This window comes from Panulirus ornatus, chromosome 35 (assembly GCF_036320965.1).
Source record: "Panulirus ornatus isolate Po-2019 chromosome 35, ASM3632096v1, whole genome shotgun sequence".
In the NCBI taxonomy this organism is placed as follows: Eukaryota; Metazoa; Arthropoda; class Malacostraca; order Decapoda; family Palinuridae; genus Panulirus; species Panulirus ornatus.
The window spans coordinates 2,344,501-2,369,863 of NC_092258.1; the positions used below are offsets into that span (position 1 = coordinate 2,344,501).

General features: G+C 43.1%; 2 protein-coding genes across 5 annotated transcripts in view; both read right to left on the reverse strand.

Moving 5' to 3' along the window:
- The window catches only part of gry (trafficking protein particle complex subunit 11 gry), a 115,309-nt gene extending 95,370 nt beyond the window's left edge, over positions 1–19,939 (reverse strand). Inside the window, exon 1 of the mRNA XM_071682873.1 lies at positions 19,817–19,939. The gene's annotated coding sequence lies outside the window, so the exon portion shown is untranslated. The remainder of the gene's footprint in view (positions 1–19,816) is intronic.
- A 2,481-nt stretch (positions 19,940–22,420) lies between these two features.
- Positions 22,421–25,363, reverse strand: part of LOC139760076 (cell adhesion molecule Dscam2-like) — a 217,225-nt gene continuing 214,282 nt past the window's right edge. For all 4 annotated transcript variants that reach the window (XM_071682875.1, XM_071682877.1, XM_071682876.1 and 1 more), the window contains one exon: positions 22,421–22,774. In XM_071682875.1, coding sequence (XP_071538976.1) covers positions 22,726–22,774 — 49 coding nt within the window. In that variant the 3' untranslated portion in view covers positions 22,421–22,725. The remainder of the gene's footprint in view (positions 22,775–25,363) is intronic.

The window sequence follows — 25,363 nt, forward strand, 5'->3', positions numbered from 1 at the left end:
TGTATTTTCAACTTCTATAATATCTTTTCTTAAAAAGATAGTATGCAAATCAGGGCATCTCTACCTCTGTGTATCATACCAAACACGTATTTCAATTGCTCCGTCTCGCGTTCTATGTTCAAAAGACCTCGCCAAACCCGATGCCAAAAACACTCACCCACTGTAGCGGGATGGGACGACCTTTAAGGTTCAGGTCTAAGGGTATAGCCCACCACACCCCAGGGTCATATAACCTTGTGCTCGGGAAGGTCGTAACCTCGTGCTCAAGGGTCGTATGGCCTTGTTCAAGAGGTTTACGGACCTCATCTCCTCTAATTACACCCACATATCCACTCCTGCGTAGTCGACATCCATTAAAACCACCGCGGGACAGAGCCAGATTTCAATTTCCCGCAGATAATCATTGAGGGGATATTGGGTCTTGACTGCCTGGGGATGAAGGCGAGCAAGTGGCTTGCCGGCAAATCTCCTGACGTCCGTAATTATATATTATTATCGATTGAACTGATCTCTGTACACAGGACCTACAACTCATCTCTGTACACAGGACCTACAACTCATCTCTGTACAGGACCTACAACTCATCTCTGTACATAGGACCTACAACTCATCTCTGTACAGGACCTACAACTCATCTTGCGGTGGTTCAGTTCTATGTGGTAGTTGTGTATAAAGTTATATTTCCTCGAAGTTATTGAAATGTTCCGTGTGAAGTCCGTAGAGTTATGGATCAATGATAACGAAACGTGGGTAAACATCTCCGTAGAGTTGTGTGGTAAAATCGGCGTTTCTTGCCTCTTACATATATTTATTCCATAAAGACCTACTTGTTAGTTATGAGTTGTGTGTGTTTGTGTTTGTGTGTGTGTATGTGTGTATGTGTGTGTGTGTGTGTGTGTGTGTGTGTGTGTGTGTGTGCGTGTGTGTGTGTGTGTGTGTGTGTGTGTGTGTGTGTGTTGTAAGTTCAGACGTGTTTCCGTTTAACAATGTCGTGTTTGGACTATTTGCATTCATCTTTATATCACTGGTTGGTTTCCTTTATCATTCTGTCTTACTGTCTGTTTATCTTTTTTCGTCTTTAGTTTCATTAGTCGGTTATCTTTAGATAGTTTCAATTACTCATATATGTTTTACTGGTTCCTTCCCATTACCTCACTAAGTTTAATTTCTTGTACTGACTGATTTATTCAAGACGAATATATGCAATTTTTTTTCCTTTTGAGCAAATTTGCCTTATTTTCCCATTCACTGACATTCATTCGCTTTTTCATCACGTGATAAAGGTAGGAAATTCCTAGAATGCTAAGCCAACATGACTATCAAAGGCTCAGTTCTAACTCGCTCTCAAAGACCAATTAAAACGCAACTTAAAAATGACCAATTAAAGCATTTTTCTCAAACGACCAATTAAAACGCGAATTCTGACAGGCAATTATAGCAGTTTCCAAACGAATACATTTTCTCTGAAATGTCACATGTTATCTGGGTGAACTTAACCCCATGAGCACGACGGTAAAACACTTGAGCACGATGGTATGACCCTTAAGCACGACAGTACGACCCTTGAACACAATGGTATGACCCTTAAGCACGACGGTACGACCATAGGGCACTACCATACGACTTTCAGGCATGATGGTCTGTCCTTTAACCAGAGAGAGAGAGAGAGAGAGAGAGAGAGAGAGAGAGAGAGAGAGAGAGAGAGAGAGAGAGAGAGAGAGAGAGAGAGAGAAGAAGTTACTATGAGATCTCTGCCAAAAGACAGGTTTAGCGCGTAACGCTCACCGCAGGAAAATCTACAGTTAAGAAAAACGAGTCGTTTGACTTACATGTTGTCAAGTGTCATGCGCAGTAATGAGAGCTCGTGCGCTGAATGCCAGCAAGCCATGTGTAGGTGAGACAAAAATATACAATGATAAATAGAAAACCAGTTTGATGGATGATATTAGACAAATGTATGCATAAAGTAGAAATTTTAGGGTGCATAAAGTTGACAAGAAAACAAGAAACAGACGAACAGATGATCAAAATGAACTATTCCTCTTAAGTCAACTTGAACGCCCAGTTTTCCCTTCATGGGGTGTAGTACATTCCAGTCTCAGTAGCCACAAACTTGGCCATCTGAAACTGTCCTGAGAGATAAACTCAGTCACTCTAGGATCGGCGATTCCGACGATTCTTCCAAAAACTGGAGATAAATTGACTGAAAGTTTCCACTCGAAATAATTCTAAGTTCGTTCTACAGTCAGTGGCACGGGAACACAGGCCATGAATAACACAGTTAAACATCTGATATGCTGTCATATCAACCTCACTCACAAGGAACCTCACATGCCAGTATGATACAACCCCTGAATCTATTCCTACAATATCAAATCCTATGACATAAATCACTACTATGATAAGCAAATCCTTTACTATAACGTTTGCTCCAGGTATGTGGTGTTAAGACCCAGCTCCTCCCACGCGAACTGTACTTGTCCTATATTTTCAAATCTAAAACTCTGGCTCAGCAGATTTTTCAGCTTTAAAAGCATACCCTTATTAAGCTTCCTCCGGCTGTCAAAACATATCTCTCCTTATGCCAGAATCGGCTCCTCTCACGCCTCAATGTGCAGTCTAGAAGTCGTTATTAAACCCAAGGCGTCTTGGTGACCATGATTCACGCACGGGCCCGCAAGGGTTCGAATCCTGGGAGTAACATTTGGGTTACAGCCAACCCAGGCATTTATTCTCCCCTTGGGGTTGGTCGATAAATGGGTATCTGGCTTAAGCTTGTTGTGTGTGTGTGTGTGTGTGTGTGTGTGTGTGTGTGTGTGTGTGTGTGTGTGTGTGTGTGTGTGTGTGTGTGTGTGTGTGTGTGTGTGTGTGTGTGTGTGTTTATATACTTAAGAAGGAAGACCTGATACATATATACAGTATCAAGCGACAGGGCAACACAAGTGTGAAGCATTACATGAGTAAAGATGAATCTAACCATTTAGATAACCTCGTAGATACAGACCACTTTAAACCCTGTCCTTTAAACCTGAACTTTTAAAATCAGTGGCTCCAGCGCGTACTGAACATTCATCATTTAACTCCGTCATTCATTTCGCAAGTATTAAAATTCGTCATTAAGATGTGAACCTTCTTATTCCATCATTTCATTTCATAACTTTATAATCTGTAATCTAAACGCAAACTCTGGAAAGTAAACTTATGGAATCCGTCGTTAAAACTCCAACTTTTAAACTATCGTCAATTTTAGACTTAATTGTCAAACAACCGCGAGCTTTTAAACTCCGTCAACTTACAGCTACTATATCAACCGCTTCATTTACCTGACAAATTTTAAAGTCTGTTATTTTAGCGGTATCTCTTAAAGTCCATTGTTTTCCTGTTAACATTTAAAACAATTCTGTGAAACTAGGCTTACATAACCCCTGAATTCCATCATTCAGACTCACGTTAAGCACTCGACTGAACTTTATCATTTAACGCGAACTTTTAATTTCCGGTATGCCATTTAACTGCACTACTCAGTCCGCGGCTGCCATTTAAAACCCATTCATACTAACTCCTTTTAAAGTCCGTCTTTACTACGCGCTCATTCATACGTCGTCTGGAGCGTCTCACTGACACGCCATTCATAAAATTCATTCTCGCAGCTGCTCGGTTCACCGTGATGTTGCTGTGTTGAGGGAGGCATCACTATGACGATGCAATATTCTCTCTCTCTCTCTCTCTCTCTCTCTCTCTCTCTCTCTCTCTCTCTCTCTCTCTCTCGTTATTTACTGTTCCAGGTCTGTGAGGGACGAGTTACCGTTGGCTGTGTGTGTGTGTGTGTGTGTGTGTGTGTGTGTGTGTGTTTGAGTCACATATATTCATTTCCTTATCTTTAACACGACTGAGTGAATATTTTGAAAAAAATCCAAAGGTCAAATGCTGTTTTTTTTTTTTTTAATTAAGTCAACACAGGGCAATTCGAATATACTGGGTATGGTCACTCTTTTGATACGATTGTTAACAACTTTCCGAGGGTTTAATAACTGGAACCCAATACACAGGTCATAGGAGGGTCAGGATCCATGTTTATTTACTCCATGAGTTAAAACTAATGTTTATTACGTGGGTAAGGTGTGTTATGGCCGGTGTTTGGTAAGGTGTGTTATGGTCGGTGTTTGCTGTATACACGATACATGACCTGTTCTACAACACCCAGCCACTGTGCGTTCTGTGGGCCAGCCACACACACACCCACTACATGGTCAAATGTGGTGCTGGATTTACGTATTTGCTCACACACCCTCCGCCTTACCCTGTGCTAAACTGAGTTCATTGATCTTCACGATAACCAGAGGAAATAACTCGGACCATGACAAGCCACGACCATAGCCAGCACAGCCGCCACGTTCCCCTCCTCCACCTCCACAGACAACACAAGCATAACAATGATTGATGACTAGGTCACCTACACCTGCCAGGGGGAAGGAGCGACAAGCCAGCCCTTCATCAAGACGCGAGTGGTCCCTGTGGTATGATACAACAGCTTCTGAGGACCTAAGGGCCTGATCCTCCAGTCTGCTCGATACATGAAGACCCAGGTGGTACCAGTGTTCAAGACTTGGCCCTCCAGTGTAAGCCTCGTCGCTGCCCTGATCGTGGCTTGTGGGTGAAGGCCTCCCTGATCATGACGTCATGAAGGATGGCGATCGTATAGCAATAGAATTATTACCATTCCAATAACATGATGCCTTTCGAAGTACATCATAAACATATCAACTCTCTGTACAGTCACGGGGCAATGAAATTAAAGTACCTAAATAATTGATTTTCAATGAAACAAACAAACAAAAAAAAAAGAAATACCAGGATTCGTAAAGGGAATCAATGTATAAACAAATTCACCATTTTTTTACGACCACTTGTGCTGAGGAGTACTGCATCTTCCCCGAGCCATCATCATCCACTAGCCAATCTATGAAAAAGACCAGTTCCAACACCCAGCATCATCACCATCCCAGCCACCACAAGTTGCTGCTCTGGGTCCGGGGTGTGTGGGTGGGGCGTCCCTGTTGTCTTTCCTGCGTCCGACACAACACACAATATCTCGTCCCAGAATTAAAACTCCAGCCCAACACTTTCTACCAGTGCGCGTCCAGAGCGAGATGCGTCGAGGGTAAGAACTCGCTCTTTCCCTCCTGAAATATTCATTATGATTCAACGGGTAAAAAAAAAATCAGCAGTTTTCAAGTCCATACGTTCCCCGTGTGTATCTGGAATCATGTGAAGGTTTTACGTCAGAAGCAAAATGATGTTTTGTGTGTCCGTGTGTGGTAAGAGGGTCTGCCCAGCCCCCAGGCAGGGCTGGACCCACCCTGACGTCTGGGAAGACGAAGCTGGTGCTCGAGTGTGGATGATGGAGTGGAGATAACGCTGGAGAGAAGCCGGCCAGAGCAACAATTGAGTTCTAAAGATTTTCCATTACCCTAGGAACTGTGGGGTCTCTCTCTCTCTCTCTCTCTCTCTCTCTCTCTCTCTCTCTCTCTCTCTCTCTCTCTCTCTCTCTCCCCTGCGGGCCCCGGTCATCACTAATCTAGCCACGTAAGCCCATCCAGGACCGATATAGCCCTCATAAATACTTCCTGACGCCAACCCCAACTAACTCACTGGCCGAATTTGGTACATCAGTTCCCCCCTCCCTCCCTTTCCCGTCTCGTACCTCCACTCCCACCTTCCCTTAAGCTTCCAATTTAATCCATCATCCGTCAGAAGAACCTCGTTCAAGAATTATCACACAATATGAGTGTATTTCAAATTTCGTTTTCTTTACACATTACACATTCTCCTCCGTAGTATACTAGAATGTTTCCCCAGCCATCCTTCCCTATAAACTTTCCTCGTCAGTATATTCTCAGTACCACATGCTGTTCTCTCTTAGTTATTTCCCTGCCTACTGATGTGCTGGAGGAGCTGTGGGTGTGGAGGAGGGAGCCTTCTATTTTACTATCCTGTCTCCATTTATATACATTAGGTATTTACGATACTAATACTACCATCAGAGCAGAAACCTCGTTATAGCCCGTCAGGTGTTCTGTTATTTGACCTTCCCATGTACTGCCAAACATTCCCCACACACACACAATACCCCTCCCCTCCAGTTCCCTAATCATACCACCCAGCATTTCGGGGGTTGGGCCAGCCATGCCCCGCGAGGCCTGGCCAGCCACAGGGACACACTCTGGCCACCACAGTCCCTAATTCATACTGACAGAAATCAATAGTCTGGTCCCTTTATACCCCTAACGCCCCCCCCCCACCCCCTCTACCAGTTGCCTGGCCCACTATACTGAATTTATAAGTCAACCACAACCTCCCCCATCCCCCCTACTGACAGATGGGGGATTATCGTCCTCCCCCTACTGACGGAAAGGGGAACCAGTCCCCCCTTTCGTGCCTCGCCACTACTGACGAAGGGTGGACCAGCCTCCCCCACTACTGACGGAGTATCAGGAGAACACACTAGCCAGGAATGAATCTTGATAACAGATTAACTGATAACTCACACCACTGATACCTGGGATCCCCCAGTACCCACCACTTAAATTTTGGTGCTGAGTATTTCTGAATACTGGGCGGTGGAAGGCACTGATGTTTAAGGAATATTTCGATGAGTGGGTGAGTGTGGACCGATTCTAAATGATGATGAAGATTAAGAGTAAATGTCGTCTGGCTAGATGTAACATCCTGCTTCAGAGCTTCAGTATTTCATGTAGAATGATGTCCGTGTGTGTGTGTGTGTGTGTGTGTGTGTGTGTGTGTGTGTGCTCTACATCCGTGCATGCGTATGTGCGTGCATGTGTTTATACACATTCATGCATATTTCCTTGCACAAACAGCCATCACAACAGTCAATACACACAACATAAACCCTGAGTTCTGTTACGCTGCAAATGGTAAAATAAACAATGAACTATCCGAGCTGAACAGCTGCGCCATATACATGTAAACTGGGCCAGTTTACCTGGCAGTATGTAGTCTGCCGGTCGGTGTATACGCAAACTGGACCGGTTTACAGGGCAGTGTGTAGTCTGGCAGCCAGGCAGGAAAGACAATAGCTGGAAGTGATATACTGAACCAGTTTATTACAGGAATCAAAGTTGTGAGGCAGTTGGGGGGGAGGGAGGAGGGACCGGGGGAAGAGCCGGTGGTGCTTTGAGAGAGCTGAGGGAGAGCTTGGGGTGTGCTGAGGAAAGATGAGAGAGCTGAGGGAGAGCTTGGGGTGTGCTGAGGAAAGATGAGAGAGCGTCAGATAGTGCTGGGGGTTGGGGGGCGTTTGGAGGGGAGAATGACTGCCATATCAATCTTTCTGTAACTCTAAAATCAACTAAGGAAAAAAAATGGTAATCATTTAAACTGAATTAGCATATATTGTCCTGTGTATGGCCAGGGGTGTAGCTACCCGGGAGGTCACCTGGGTCTACATCACTAGAGTAAATAGATAAATAAGTAAATGAATGAATAACGGTGTATTGTACCTAAGCATGAATCTACTTTAGTTACCCCACATCTTTCCATGTTACGCTAGAGCTGCGTATACAACTTTTCAGATCCCTCCGCTCCAGCAATTTTCTCTATTCCTTAAGTTATCACAACGGTGTCAACCAGATGTATACCGTCTGTTATGTGAGTGTCCCGCCCAGGGAGGTACAGCTTCACTCCTGCCCCATAAAGCACAACAAAGACCACAAATCAATCTCCATTTTGTCAAAAGTCGCGGCAGGAAATCTCTCGGTCTGTGATCCTTGTGGCAACTTTTCCAATATCTGAGACGATCATCTCCAGGAGACGAGTTGGTTCCTTTGATGCTCGATGCACCGTCTCTCTCTCTCTCTCTCTCTCTCTCTCTCTCTCTCTCTCTCTCTCTCTCTCTCTCTCCTCCGAGGGCCCCCCCCATCAAGACCTGCCTCCCCACCTGGTCCACACACCCCCTCCCTATCACCCACCTTCGTCCTATTCCCGGCAGGTAACAAGCATGAACCACTCTGCCTGTCTCCCCCTTCCTGCCACCGACGGTACATACATTCCGCCCCTCACCCTTCCCTCCACTCCACCCATCCCCCGAGTAAACAGTGGCACCCTTTACAACCCCTCCCTTCCTCCCCCTATCTCTCAGGGGGCTTACCCTCCCCTCCCCTCTCCACCAAAACACACACACACACACACACACACACACACACACACACACACACACACATACACAAAACCACCCCACACTTGACACCTCTCCGAGGGGGTGAGGGAGGGGGAGCCAGCACTTCCCTCACCTCCCCTCCTCCTCTCCAACGATGAAAGACATTTGGTAACCAGATGAGTTTTTCAACCCGGACTCCCTACCCCCCTGGTGCCCACCATCCGCTGACAGCCTCCTGGACACGTTTTAGTCTGAGTTTAAGTTAGTTTTGGCACATGGGGAGGAGGGGGGGGGGGGGACCTGGATGGGAGAAAGGGAAAGGAGGTGCGGGGGTTGGGGGAGGCTAGACGAGAGAAGGGGACGGGGGGTTATGGCTTGCTGTTAATATACCGGAAGTGAAGACCTGTTCCTTCTCCCCAAGATGCTTTTACGTACGTGTTTATTTCTCGTTTTTTATTTCTTAGACGATCATATATATATATATATATATATATATATATATATATATATATATATATATATATATATATATATATTGCCTGTACATGCGTGTTCGCACGCGCAGGCGCCAACAGAGAGAGAGAGAGAGAGAGAGAGAGAGAGAGAGAGAGAGAGAGAGAGAGAGAGAGAGAGAGAGAGATCACTGTCGGGGGGTAAGGTTTACATGTGTGTACTCCTTCCGGCATCAGTGAGAACAAGTATGTCAGGAGACAGTCTCGAGGGAACGACTGTTGACCAACTTTGGTGATGACAGGAAACTTTCTCGTCTACTTTGAGGTTACGTCTTTTAGTACTTCCCCGCTCGCCTCCAGACCTGCCTCACTATCATACCTACACATAATCAAGTGTACAGTGCGCACCGCGAGGGTGTACACTGCGCACCGCGAGGGTGTACAGTGCGCACCGTGAGGGAGTACAGTGCGCACCGTGAGGGTGTACAGTGCGCACCGTGAGGTCCACACAACCTCTGAAACTTGCGTATGCTGTACGCATCCACAGTTTCATCGCTCGACCCATTCCGTTCAACACGCCTTTCTTTCACAACATTTATCTCAGGTACTTTCTCGCTGTGTGACCTCAGGTTAACCAGGATTTGTGGCTCTCAGAGAACTTCACGTTCAGTCGGATCCGGGAACTTAAAGGTTGTAATCAAGTCTCTCCTAAATCTTCTCTCTTCCATTGTACGAGAATTTATAGACTCTTATCTCTCCCCTGACTCTCTCTCTCTCACTACTGTTAACAGAACCATTAATCAGTCTGTCTCCTGCCAGCGTGCCTGTCTGTTAACCTGCCAGTGTGTCAGTCCGTCCGCCAGTCTGTTAACCTGTTAGTATATCAGTCTTCCTATCCATCAATTTGCCTGTCTATTATCCTTCCTACCTATCAACTTGCCTGTCTATTATCCCTCCTATTCATCAACTTGTCTGTTCTGTCTATCAACTTCTGTTTCCAATCATGGACGCATCTGTTCACCCGTCCTTCTGTCCACTGCCTCCCACGTTTCAGTTACCCTTCATCTGTCTGTTAATCTAACACATCATTTAGAAAGAAATCAAGTAGTCTTTGGAGTATATAATATCTAAATTGATAACTAATAAGTGAAATACTAACAAAATTGTATGAAACATGTAATAATTAAATGATTTAATGAAAACATACCGAGAAGAATAAAGGAAAAACCATACAAGAAATACAATGGAATAAAAACACCAGAGAAGACTTCAAACACACAATTCACGATGAGACCAGACACCAGCTGATACCTGAGTGATCAAGGGAAGCGCCTGAGTGGAACCCGAGGAACCCCTCCAACTTTTCCTTTATTTTCCTAACGTTCCCTTGTCGCTGTGATCCCCACCTACCCTCTAACGAACTCCTCCCAGAGTACTCACCTCCCCCACAAACCCGTCCCTTCATTTTAAAAAAAAACAAGAAAGTTATTCATAGCTTTACTTCCAGTCAACAGGACTTCAAAGGATTGACTTAAACCTGAACTCTCTCTCTATCTCTCTGACTTCCATAATCTAGGCGAAGACGCCTCCAGCCAGGAAGAAGTCAACAGTCAGTGTCTGGCTCAGGAGCCACGTATGTACAGCATGTATGTAGTGTACAGATGACGCACACACCCACCAGTCTCCGACCCTTAAGATCACGTCGAGGGAAAAGCCTAGACCATACCCAAGGGTTGTACCGTCATCCTTAAGGGTCGTAACGTCGTGCTCAAGGGTCGGAGCATCGTGCTCAAGGGTCGTACCGTCATGCTCAAGGGGCTAAAACCTGACAGTCTCAGGCAACGAGTCAGACACCTGAAGAACGGCAGATAAAACAACAGAAAACGATGAGTCTCACGACGCGTCTTCAAGGCCGAGGCTGTCATAAAGTCCCTCCCTCTCCCTCTCCCCCACCCGCCCGTCCAGCCACTCGGGCCTGAAGCCAACCAATGGAAACCTCGGAGAGAACCGCCACAAACGCCACCACCAGGGCGTCAACAGCCGTGAAAAAGAGTCAAGGATCACTTGCTGAGGGTTGGTGGTGGCCCTTGAGTCAGGTGTTGGCTAGGGCGGGGGTAGAACATGAGAAACAGAACGAACAAAAAGGAGAATGGCGGGTATATGAAGTGGCAGAAATAGTTAATGGACAAGGGGTGATGAGAGGACGATTCAAGGGGATGGAGAGTAATGGAAGGGGAGGGAAACATAAAGAAGGTATTAGGCAAGAGGGAAACAGAGAAGGGAGATGGAGGGCGAGAGGGAAAAAAAGAATAAAGCAGGGAAGAGAGGCAGGGAAGGAGCGGTAGTCTCTTCTTAATAATATTTCGTCCTGTTGTAACATCAACAGACAACATACAGTTATTGCCTAACACTTGCCACACTGTAGAACACCAACACATGAATCACGATTATTCCCATCTTGATATCATACAAAAATTCCCAGTGTACTGTGCCTCTGTATGCAAATAAACATTAGTATCATTGTATTCCTTGAAAGCTCATACATATGCATACAGGTGGCCGCACCACAAACATAGCAGCGTGTTCAAACTAACATCACATATTAATTTACATATATATACTAGAGGAACAAGTTGGTTATACACACACACACACACACACACGCACACACACACGGGGAAATATACTCAACCCAGCAGATCTATACTCGCAAACAGATCCACAAACACACATCCTTCCAGAAATTTTGGAAACACACACACACACACACACACACACACACACACACACACACACCCCGGGCTGACCTGACCAGAGGGATATTCCAGCCAGTCATAAAATCAGGATCAGTACATGAGATTCCTGAATGACGTCATCTTTATAAACCGCCGAATACTCGATGATTTCCAGAATATTAATATAAACTGCTCAACATCCAATCACCTCTTGAAACTTCTGTGCATAAAAAACGGTATACACGGCAGCTATAATTGGCAATCTAATCTCACTGTTTTATTGAACGAATTATATGATAATCCTGCCAAAGAGGACTCAATCACAACACTGAAAGCCGAATTATGAGCAAGAAAATAGCATGTGTGTAATCGAGACCTGAATCCCCCGTGGTTTTTGTATGAGGCGAGATTAAAGGCGATCCTCCCACTGGTCCTGAGTGTATCCCTCGCCCTAATAACGCCTGAAATTAAGACTTAAAAAGCGAAGAGGAGATACGCATATCTTACCTTCCCAAATTGTCAAGATTTTGTCCAGAAAGTTTAATGTATGAGGCTGGACGTAAATTATATATGATGCATGAGAGAATTACACACACACACACACACACACACACACACACACACACACACACACACACACACACACACACACACATACACACACTGATCACAGGATGTACACCCCACTGTAGTATCCACCGGACGTAATGAGAGACCATTACAAATGGACACATTTGAATATGTCTGAATTCTTTTTTCCCTCCTCCTCCTCTGGCACTGAATAGAGTCACATTACATGTGCTCCTGCATTATGCATCAACACTCTCGATTGCAAATGTAGGATTTTTAATTCTTAAGCACCATCCCATCCGCGCTCCTCTTTCACACACACACCGACACCCACACACTCCATCATCACACACCAGTGACACACTCTAATGTCCTGCTGCACATTTTTCGTAAATATGGTAATTGTATAGTTTTCCCCCAAAACCGAAGCGTTCCGTAAGAGAGTATTACATAAGTCTATCCCAGCAGAGAGAGAGAGAGAGAGAGAGAGAGAGAGAGAGAGAGAGAGAGAGAGAGAGAGAGAGAGAGAGAGAGAGAGAGTATAAACCTGTCACACTATCATTAAAATACTGTGGTCATATTTAGGTTGTACAAGTTGTAACGACCAGAGAATAATTTCCTCCTTATTTTCTGATATTAATGATCTCAAAAGTTTTGAACAAACGACCAAAGTATTGCAGTCATCTGTCATTACAAAATGGAATATTCATCTGTCTTACTTTTCCTTTACATTATGGAAAGCTCGCCTGTGCGTCTGTATGTATGTATGTGTGTGTGTGTGTGTGTGTGTGTGTGTGTGTGTGTGTGTGTGTGTGTGTCTCCAACACACCATGTTCGACTACCCAGATGAGCCTACCATCCAGACATCTCCTCCACCTGAGTCTCCCAGCTGCGAACCCTCTCACCATCATGAGTCTCCTATCCTACCTTCTTCACTCGTGTATTGTTGAATTTAACAATTATAATAAGCTAAGGGTCGTTAATACAGAATATGTAACACTCTTCCTCCTTCAACCTTCACGTACACACGCACACGAAACTTGAAACGTAAATTTACGTCTTGAGGAGTTGTGCAGGCTGACGTAAAATATCTGGTTAGAGAAGATGAGTTAAGTCCCCATGCAAGGCTCAGTCCTCTGTTATCATATCCATTCCGTGCGTTCGCAGATCTTCTGTACTTCCTCCTTAACTCTCACAACCATTTCTTTTTCTAGTACCTCAAAACCTCAATCCTAATAACCTTTTCCCTCTCAGTTTGTTCACGCCATCAGTCCCACATGCCTCTGCTGGGATACCCAACTCAAGATTCTGTGGCGCTGCAGACCCAGGTCTCACCCTCATTGCGATCGGTCCTGCGAATCGTACGTTGTAAAAAAAATCTACCACGTTCCTCTGTCTCTCCCAGCTCATATTTCTTAACTGCCTTACTCTTCTTGCTTCTCCCAGTGTCTAGTTCACTACACGTCACTCTCTCTGCCTTTTCCAGTGTCTGGTACACTATCAATCACTTTCCTTGCTTCTCCCTGTGTCTAGTTCCGCCATCCCATCACCTCTCCCTGCACCTACTCCTCCACTCTGTCACCCTTCCTAGCGCTAGATAACCCATCATTCACATACTACTAACTGAGCTTGAATATAAGCCTGCGGTGTATACTACAAGCGCTTGCATAATGTAGAATTTAAATCAAAACGCTTTCAATCACAGTCATAAACAAACTCTCGTTGCATAACACAGTGAAATATTGACGAGCGAAACAAAACCTCGTACCCATAGTGTATTGACAAAACTTGGGACACCCCCCCCCCCCCGCCTCTCAATCACTCCCACAATGCACCGCGCACCAAGGTTTGTTGACACTCGTTACGTCACATCCGGCTCCGCTAAAACACACACACACACACACACACACACACACACACACGAAGCAATACCAATGTCCACATCTCGTACTCCGTGTGAACATTATTACAGGCTGCCCCTCTGAGAATGCTAGTCACCTGCACCATCAGCAATATCAGGAGAGAAACAATTAACACCAACGCTGCGAGAGACGCTGGGTTGCAGGCAATATCTCACGTGAGGCTACATCGCCGCGCAGCGCGTAGGACCGCTCGGGTGGAGGCCGACCGCCGCGTTCATATCTGACGTCACGCGCGTCTCCTTATAATGCAGCCAGCCTTAAAATCAAAGTCAACTCCACCTTCATGAAGACTAATTTCCCAAGTGAGACGAGTTCCCCCTTTCCATACCCGACAGCATTACCTAGTTAAGTTCCAGCTCATTCTGAATGTGGAGATACTGAGTTATTCTACTTTCTTGTAAATATATCAATATGTCTTGCTTATGACTTACGTCAGGTAAACAAAGTCAACTTCCTTCATACAGAATGAACTTTGTTATCACAACCATCAACACCAGGTCAGCTCTCACAGGAAGTAGTAAAACTAACCTTTCCACTCCTCCCATCTCATCCAAGCTGATACCTATCTAATAGAGGATGGGAGAGGCATGGGATGGAAGGAGAGGCACGAGGCATTCTAGGTATGATGACCAAGTCACCATCTCCCATCCTTCCCATAGTTCCTATATCACATTCGTCGTCTCCTCACAGCCCCACGCGTCTCCTCTTCCATCCACTGAATTCCCACTCACAACCCTCGCTCCTGATACAAAACCTTCCCTCTTTATGCGGTGGCTGAGTGTCATTGAGCGAGAGAAAGAAGAGAGAAAGAGAGGAAAAGGGGGGATGATAAATGCCTCCCTAAAGACATGTACCAACAGACACTTGCCGCACCCCTCACTAACCAGAAGGGGATTTTTAATACCGTTTGCTAAGTTGGGGTCCGGAGTGTTTAGAATGTAATCCAGCGCTTTCAAGATCTTCTCATGCATCCCAGACTTTCAACAAAAGGACAAAAGATGTATCAAGGGAGGCGGAACGAACACTCTTATGTAGGGGTGCCATGCCATACAACACGTCCCCAGAATTAATACGAAACAAATCTTAATATTTGAACTAAGGTCGAGGAACAAGCTTTAAAATGTACTCCTCCTTCATTAGGGGATCCTCACAGAGGCAGAGGGTGTTAACACGGAAGGAAGAACATAGACAACAAAATATAATTGTATATATTTGTCAAGGTCCACCATTTTCTTCCTCCCTTTACGTAGCCCATGGCTGGAGCGACGTTCTCTCGTCACAGTTCGTAAAACAAACCAACTGGATTTAGTATTCTGAGAAGCAGTCAACATCACCTTTAAGATGTCTTGAAGTTTAATTTCTTAAATGAAAAGGCGTCATAGACAGCTGAACAATAAGAGGAACGACAGTTTGAGGCTTCGCACGCATGCGCGTATAAAAGTCATGTGAGAACACCAGCAACCACTGATGTACGTAATTCATATAATCATAACTAAAACTCTCAGCGTCAGCCATCACCATCACTTTATTCGAAAACGTCGCATTATCATACTAAGAATCGAACCGTTGTGCTCAAGGGTCGCACCGTCGCGTTCCAGGGTCGCACCGTCGCGTTCCAGGGTCGCACCGTCGTGTTCTAAGGTTCTAACGTCGTGTCGTACCGTCGTGTTCAAGAGTCGTAAGGTTGTGCTCCTGCGGTTCAGTTTTACATCCTCCTGCACTAAGCATCAACAGAATCCTACATACTTTAACGTTTCTTTTCCAAGATCTAAAATCTCTCTCCCACAACCGTGCACCCGAGTTGCTCCAGCCTCCACTCCTGCCCGCAACCATCATTAGTCATTCTATATCATCTTACGCTCCACATCTTCCTATTCCTTTTGTGCAGATATGGCCATACACAAACTCCCTCTCCATACTTTCCCAACCCTAGCGTATGTCAGAAGCCCCTCAAAGTGTACTCCTCCTCTTCAAAGGAGCAAAGAGCCAAGTGAAATAATAATTTTTATCAACGACAATTCTCGTTCTCCCTCGTTTGCCAGATGCGTCACTGTTTGGCTCCTGCTTACTCAATCGATCAGACGGATGACAAATACTGAAGAGCTCATGAACCTGATTAGCTCTTGAGGCAAACAGAGGAGGACTGATTGCGATTGTAATGCGTCTGATGGGTTGTTTTACATCCTGTCTTCGTCAAGTGAGATCTGATCCTGTACAAAGCTTTCAATTCCTCTCATTCTGGACTTCTGTGTGTCTCCTTCTCCGTATCTCTCTCTCTCTCTCTCTCTCTCTCTCTCTCTCTCTCTCTCTCTCTCTCTCTCTCTCTCTCTCTCTCTCTCTCTCTCACACACACACATTTTCCTCGTATGTTCCATTATGGCAGGCAGAACCCATGACGGTCTCCAAGCGCTGGTAAAGTGAAAAAGATTGGCGAGGTGAGCTTGGACACCGACTCTGGCAGGGGATCCAACCCTGCGACGGGTACTGAGGGATGCTAGGGGAGAGGAGAGAGAGAGAGAGAGAGAGAGAGAGAGAGAGAGAGAGAGAGAGAGAGAGAGAGAGAGAGAGAGAGAGAATCTGATCACCCGGCTTAACATCCAGGGAGATCACACGCCCACTTGTTTTGATGAAACCGCACGTGGGAGATGTCTCTATGTGAAAGATCCTTCTCCCTGTCGTCATGTGCACCTCTCTCTCTCTCTCTCTCTCTTTCTCTCTCTCTCTCTCTCTCTCTCTCTCTCTCTCTCTCTCTCTCTCTCTCTCTTACCTAACACAAGTAACTGTGTTCACCGACCATTATCTTCTGTAAATTATACTAATAAAAGACCAATCCTTCTACGTACATAACGGTCATTCTCCAATCATCCTACGTGCATAACAGCCACTCGCCAATCATCCTACGTACATAACAGCCACTCGCCAATCATCCTACGTACATAACAGCCACTCGCCAATCATCCTACGTACATAACAGCCACTCGCCAATCATCCTACGTACATAACAGCCACTCGCCAATCATCCTACGTACAAATGAATATAAACGAATCATCGCTACGTGCATAACCATCACTCAGCAGTAGAGCCACGCAGCATGCAACACCCCGGCCCCCAGCCCAGACCAGATCAAACCCTCAACACAAAAGTTCCAGTTCGACTGATGCCCTGGACGAGGACATGATCCGCCAGACCATTAGTGTAAGCTCTGCATCACACACTGCATCACAGAGTCCCATGCCGCAGGGCACTACCCCACCCATCTCCATATTATTTAGGCAACAGCCTGCAATGCCAAAGTCCTTCATCCAATAAGCTGATAATGATTCACACCGCCAATTAAAATTCATACCAGGATAAACCCCGGATATATTGGCGGATATGCTGGACGATCAAACCGATTTCGTTCTATATACTCATTACATTACACAATCAGCTCCTCACTGTTGGCCAACACTCGGTATGTGTTTGTTGTTATGGCTGGTCAAAGTATTTCTGTTACTCTTCCTGATGGATCTCATATTCGATTCGAAACACTACATTATATTAATCATATTTTAATTCCCTCAAAATCAAAAACCAACAACTAGATTATTACCAGGAAAGTTTTAATTTCTTGCATATAGATATATATATATATATATATATATATATATATATATATATATATATATATATATATATATATATATATATATTCCTTTGAGTCCACGGGGAAAATGAAACAAGTTCCCAGGTGCACTTTCGTGTAATAATCACATCATTATATATATATATATATATATATATATATATATATATATATATATATATATATATATATATATATATATATATATATATATATAAATTCCGCCAGCAAGTGGTAACACAAGAAGTCACCTTCGACAAAGCTATATCATCATCAGCGAACGGAAAAGAAGATAACTTCGTCGATGACCATCTGTCCTCAAAGGAGCCCACCTTACCTTGCTATCATGCAGAGCGATGTCTCGAAGCTGTAGGAGCCAAGGGGTCCTGATTTACTTAATAATAATAATAATAATAATAATAATAACAATAATAATGATGATGATAGTAATAATAATACTGATAATAGTAATAATAATGATAATGATAATAATAATAATAATGATAATAATAATATCAATAATAATAATAATAATGATAATGAGTAATATGTTCGTCTTGCATCTGGCAAAATCTGGTCGTAGGTAGTACACAGTAGTGTGCACCACACACCTCACCTTCAACACACTTCCATGTGTCTCCCCCGCCAGCACCACCCTTCCTCCTTCCCTCCCACCGACCCAGCAACTCCCAGCCACAGCAGTTGTTGCGTGACCAACTTAAGACCCAAACTTTTGATGACGTTCAACTTCTCGGAAAGTGTTATGAAGAAATCAATTTTCCTCTTTGATTCAGCGGTGGAGAGAGAGAGAGAGAGAGAGAGAGAGAGAGAGAGAGAGAGAGAGAGAGAGAGAGAGAGAGAGAGTGAATGGTTTCTGGAAACAGTTATCGGGAAAGCAGCAGTTAACATTTCAGTCCAATCAGAAACTGATTACTCACCATTACCAGCAGAACAATAAATCATGCAAAAACAATATACGAAAAAGGAAACGTAGCCCAGCGTGTTTCCAGAGTAGGGGGAATCTTAATTCCTCCGGTTTAGAAGAGTTTATTGCACTACAGAAATTAGCGTATTTTATCATGGATATTGTGAAGGACTTATGGGATACTTCACTGTTCTCCTGAAGTGTTTGTTACATGCAAATTTCGTAAAATGTCATGAATGTGAGGCCATAACATCGTTGTCACGTTTGAGAATATCTAGTCAAAGTTTATGAAAATATTCAATACGTTACACTATCTCAACCCGGATACTACTACTAGGTTCATGTCTATATCAGTTCCCACCGAGTTATAACAACTGCTACGTCTTCATTAAAGTAAGGAACACGTACCACCTTACCAACACGATGGTACGACCTCTGGGTACGACGGTACGACACTGTGAACAAGACGGTAAGACCATCAGGTATTAACAACATCCTGGCTTTTGACCTGATAAAGTGAGGGTTTGGTCGAAGGTCAGGCGATCATACCTCATGATCGTTCCACAGTGATTCAGACAGTGTATCTGGTAGCCTCGATCTCCACCATTCTGTCGTCTGTCGATATATTCAGTTTACACCAACAGTTCACAAGTTATTATGAATATCTAAACTTAAGGCACAGCCACTTCATTTGTCCGTCCAAAACCTTCCTTTTGTGATGCCATAAGATCGACCATAGTCGGTTAAAACGTACTAAGTAGACAGATAGATGACACAGAAGCAGGTGAAAGGGAAAATAAATGGCAATGGAATAATTCACCATCTCAAAATATATGAAAACTATCCATAAAATGATCGTGAGAATGAATATATGAACACCAACTGCGTCTTTTTGCAATGCCAACACAGGACAAGGGAGGGTGTGGATCAAACTGTCGTCAGGGAGGGTGAGAAAGATTGCCCCGTGGGTGATATAAACGCCACGAGGAGAGTGAGCAATATCATGTGAACGACTGAGAATCAACGAGTGAAATCCATGGAAAAAATCGGTGACTGACGATACTTTACGGAAAAGATAAAACCTACGTCATTAATGTAATAAAAAAGGCAGGTATGAAACTTCAGAAATAAGTAGTTGTTCTTTAATACGAAAACGTATCAAGAGAAGGATTTTGCGGGACTGAACGGAAAACGGATAACCCTCAGCTAATGAGATAACAAGTGGTGGAAAAGTGTGAGAAGATTGTATATTCAATTTTAAGAGATGAGGAAGCGAGTGTGATTTGTCTAATTGGCATTTCGGAAACTTTAAGTTTGGTAGAGATCAATGAGGCCTGTGGTTGTGATGTTGCCTAATATGTGAAATGAATAATCAAAATAAATAATGGATACAATACAAGGTATACTTACGGTATTTGAGGTAATGTTTGTTCTCTTGTTTGTTAGAAAAGCGAAGATTCGGACTGTTAAAGATTCCTGCACTAACTGGCGTGGGAGTACACGTAGTACACTCTGCCATTTTCTACTTGTGTCACTGTTGTTCGAGATGTTATCGTGGTTCAACGTATCTGAAGCTTAACCTTACAAGTACAGTTTCCCGAGTATAATGTGTCATGTTAATTTCACTGCTTGTGAGCCCTCGAACAGTATATGTCAATGTATCAGATTGCTGCTTATCCTTCGACTTTCACAACAGATCACAAGGTATTTCCCGAAAACGAGATTGAACTTGAATTGCTGTTATTTAGCGCATTAAACAGTAATGAAAATACAATAACTCCACAATATCAACAAGAACAAAGTACACATCACATAGAGTACACAAAGCGGTAACATTTCGTGTGCAAAATTTTCGAATTCAACACTAAAGTATAACACTCGCCTTGCGTAACCTCACCCTTCCAATCTCACGGGGTGACTGATTTAAAATACCTGTGACGGCCGCGAGAGTTGTTTACAAACATGGGTTGGCCACGCCCCTATTCAAATTCTAATTTCTACTCCGTGTGTGAGGTCAGAGGGCAATGTCCTCACTTTCTTAACTCAAGGGTATCATGTAATTATATAATAAAAGATTTATCGTGCATATTGAATTTGGTTACACTTGAGAGCGAGCACTAACGCGAAAATTTCAGTCCCAAAACTTTGGCTTGCGTGAAGAAGCGAAAATCAAAACACGCAAGTGAACGAATCATTCGATAGTTATATATATATATATATATATATATATATATATATATATATATATATATATATATATATATATATATATATATATATATATATTTGCTATGCGATAGGGCTCTACATATACTTTATATAAAAAGTTTGGTTGTTATAACAAGTGGCTGCGCAAAAATTACACTTCGCTGACTTAGGTTTACGTGGTAACGTAAAAATTTTGAACACTTTGGACTGAAAATTATCCCATGATCTACTGTAGTGAATACCATTATCCTGTTTTCTGCTTCACGACCATAGAGTAAACTGAAAACCAGTAGATAAAATCTATTTGCTCTTGATTGTTAGTAGGAACATAAACGAAGACATACAAGGGAATACAATATAATCATCAGGCAAAGAAATAGCGCTCTGCGCTACAGCTACAGAAATCTCTCTCTCTCTCTCTCTCTCTCTCTCTCTCTCTCTCTCTCTCTATCTATCTATCTATCTATCTATCTATCTATATATATATATATATATATATATATATATATATATATATATATATATATATATATATATATATATATATATATATTGTGGTATTGAGGATCCAAATTGCGGTATCGCATGGCGGCACAGAGAAGATTCTCTGCAAGACTCACGTTACAGAACCATTGGCCGGACAACCTCTGTGTTTATATTCCATGATTCCCACCCGTACAACTGCCACGTATCTATAATCCATAGAGTGATATTTCCAAGGTATTTCTAGATAAAGGAATATGTCGCTCAGTAGGTAATGGATGTGGAATTTACTCTTGGTCAATGGTGTCATGCATGTATACACGGAGGTTGTGTTCTGATGACGTCGAGAGCAGCAGAGGTGGGACGTGATTTGCATACTCAGAGTTTCGGGCTGAGGGCAGCCTGGTCGCCACACAAGACTGGGTCGACAGCTCTTGTATCTTCCGTTGACAGTTAGTATGGAAACTGCGTGACACAGAGGTGACTGGAACAATAATTTCAGTGTTATATTGCTGTTGATGGTTATGGTTAAGGTTAGACAGTGGTCTGGCTAAAGGCGACCAGACCATATGAGGATGCATGAGGCCCAGAAAAGGTTTAGTTGGGTAGGAACTTCATGTAACGGAGGGTAGGGCTTCCTTCCTGTGGTGAGGAGAGAGGATTTGCATCTGGATCGTCTTTAGCTCTGGGTGATTCATGTCTAGGAAGAGACTTCGTCGTACATTTGGTCATATTAGGAGGAACTTAATGGAGTGTGCCAAAGAAGGTGGAAGATTCAGTGAAGGCATTAAGACACCCAAAAGCACAGTGGTATGACCTTTGGCTATGATGGTCTGGCCTTTAACCTGCTATTCAATATCATGTCAAAGGTCACACAAACATACTCAAGGGTCTTACCGTCTTTCCAAAGGGCAGCGCCGTCTTGTCCAAGAGAGTAAAAATGTGAAAGATAATTCTTCGATGTATTTACATGTTTTAAAAAAAACGGTTGTAGTGAAAAGGATTAAAGAGCTGTATGAGTGGATTAAGCGCGAAAAGAGAAAATATTAGATCAGTAGTGAGAACTGTATTCTGGAAATTATACAGCGTTAGACAAAGGTATTAATGTGAAATCATTATACAGGAAGATTATCCGCAAAATGAGTCTATCACACTTCCTTTAAAGTGTAACTTTCTATGTGGAATATGGCTATACGAGAAGGCAATGTTGCCGGTGAAGATGATAAAATCCATCCATGAAGATCTTGATACACAGGAGCAGGGTATGGAACTGTAGGAAAACACTGAACAAACAAACGTCCATAGATTTTACCAAATGGTACGATCAGTTACACATTTATTTCTTAACACATGAGATATGGCAGTTACAGACTGTATTGGTCCCTTTCCTTAGGTAATCCTTTTTTTTCCCAGTGCCCCAATGAAGAGTCAGCAAGCTTCTAGTATCATTTTCTTCAGTTTTTAATGACAATTCATTACCAAGAGGACCTTACAATGATATCTGAGAGGTAAACTAAATATGATGTTAAAACTTCTATCAAAAGATGATATGTGTATTTGCTTCCATTCACATCAGTTGTATGTACATCTATACAGAAAAGTTTATGTGAAAAGTCTACTGTAGAAGTTCACACGTGGATGCTGTAATCGTTGGCCGTGCGAGGGGTGAACGATCGCCTGGGGAAAGAAACAAACAAATTAGATAAACAAAGTGAAACATGTGAGGTTTCTGATCATCCTGCTTCCTGTCTACCAGTTTACCGTAGTTATCATACTTCGATACTTCACATCCAAATACCATCAAACATATATTGTATTCTGTACCACGACAGTGTGTCAATATGCATTCACTCAGTTTTACTGTATGTTAATATCTTAAGGATTAAATGCAGGACACACAGATTGATGAAGATTCCTGCCCAGAGTGTAGAAGTCGTTTACTGTTTGTTGTGTGAGACACCGAATGGAAAGCCAATTATATCATCAGACAGCAAGTGAACTAAAGTATATGATAGATGAATGGAGGATGGACAATTCTGAATCGATTTAGGAGTATTATACGTAACAAGTTATTCAGACTCTCCAAATGCCAGTCACCAATGAGGGCAAATTACCATATGCTGAATGCTGATAAAACTAAGAGAGGGAAAGAAAAGAAAAAGAACATCGTTGTTATAACAGCAAACCAGTCACATGATCAGTGTGCGGCCGTTGGCAAGTCAAGGATGGGTCGTTGTGATGACTGTTTCCTTCTCTACACCACTAAACTTTGGACCCTTTACGCCCTCAGTGTCTCTACACCTACCACCTGACCCTTTCTAATAAGGGCAGATTCTCTGCTATTCCAAAAACCCTTAGATGGGCTTTACCTCTCGTCCCCTTACCGCATTATCTTATTCCCCCCTTTTGTGTTTTATTCAAGCCTGGTTCTGAAGGGGACTCCTGTCCGTGAAAGAAACCTTTCACGTAAAATAGAAAAAAAAAAAATACAGCTTGGAAAAATCAAAACATTAAACCAATATCAACAGCGTCAGAATATACTCTTCACGGACTGATTTTGAAGGTAATGTGTCAACCACGTCCCGTCTTTATTAAATGCTAATCTTTTCATTACTTTCTGTGGCCTCAGACTAGGGCTTTCTTGGGTCGCTTCTAATCCCTTTTTTTATCACAACCTAAAACTCAAGATCAGTGCTTGAACCCATCGTATTTACCATCTTTTTTCATCTCTTAAAGTTCTCTGACGTATGACTTGAAGAAATGGAAAAAAACTTTACCTGAATAATATCTAGAATGAAGAAAGACAACACAAGTGTTTAATTACCTAACTACTGTACGGGGAGGGAGTCTTACACTCGTGGGCCACCATCTCCTGAACAGTCTCTACTCTCATATAACTTTTTAAGCTTCTGTAAGTTGTACACATCCACACCTTCATCACTCGCGTTATTCCATTCATCCACAACCCTTCTACTATAACATTACTTCTTTACATCTTTTCTAACAACTTCCTTGCTTAATTTCGTGTTTTGGCCTCTAGTTTCCATATCCCTGCGTCTTTCGAAGCACAGGTCAATGTTTCAGATCAAATTGGTTTAGAAAGTCAAAAGTTGTGACCTAGTCACCCGTAACTCTTCTCTCCTCCAGTGTGGACAAATTCATAACTTCTAGCCTCTTGGTGTAACTCAGCTCTTGGAACTCTGGTACCATCAGGATGCTTTCCTCTGGTGACCAAACTTGAGAAACAGATTCTAGTTGAGGCCAAATATAGGATGTGAACACCTGCTTCTCTATCCATGTTCTTGAATGAAATTCTAAGACTTGCCAGAAGACAATTCGTTTCATCAGTTCTCCCGGGCTGAGCTCTGGCAACAAGATAGTTACGTTGTCGACCTCCAGATGTCTCCCAGACTACAAGAGTTACACCTCGGTTGACACCATCGTTGTCATGTCTCTACTTCTGCACTGGACCAGATTTCCATAACATGTGAGCAGGACTCTAGCATTCGGGTCCTACATTGATAACTAGTGTCAAGTCCACATACAAAAGTGGGTAACTCAGGCTGTTCCATGACCACATATAGACCTCACCGTCCCATCACAGGCTGATGCCTGACGCTGGGAAAGTCTGAACTAACATTTCTGGACAAACGAGAATTCTTGAGTGAGCTCCCGAAAGCTGTCATAGTTAATGCACGTGTCCGGGTTGGAGATTATGGACCAATATCATATCTTAATACATTCCTCCTTCACTTCAAGCTCGAGTGATCGTCCCTGGATGGATCATCATGAAAACCTTCATGTTGGACAGAGCTTCTACATGTTCACATTGTATGGCTTCAGATGAATTACGGATGACAGATGAATCTATTATCATTTCTTGTTACCTAAAGTGACATCGACCGGTCAATTATAAGTAAATCTTCACTCAGATCACCGTTAATGTTAAGAATTTCCAGGGTTGCATCAAAATGAAACTTCTACTAAATGTGTCGTAAAATTTCTAATGGGCCTGAATACCTCGACCTGGTAGCTATCTAAGTTACCATTTCTGTAGAGAAATGGAACGAGTTACATCCTAACTGGCTGTTGTACTTGGCTCATTCTTTTCCAGTGGCTCTTGAATAACCACAAACCATTTTATATTTCCAAAGTGGAAGTTAATTCTGAGGTGCCCGTCTTAGATGGGTTCTGTTACTGTGAGAGCAAATAATGAATAAGACACAAACAAAGCAGGAACATGCACTAAGCAGTTTCACAATGATG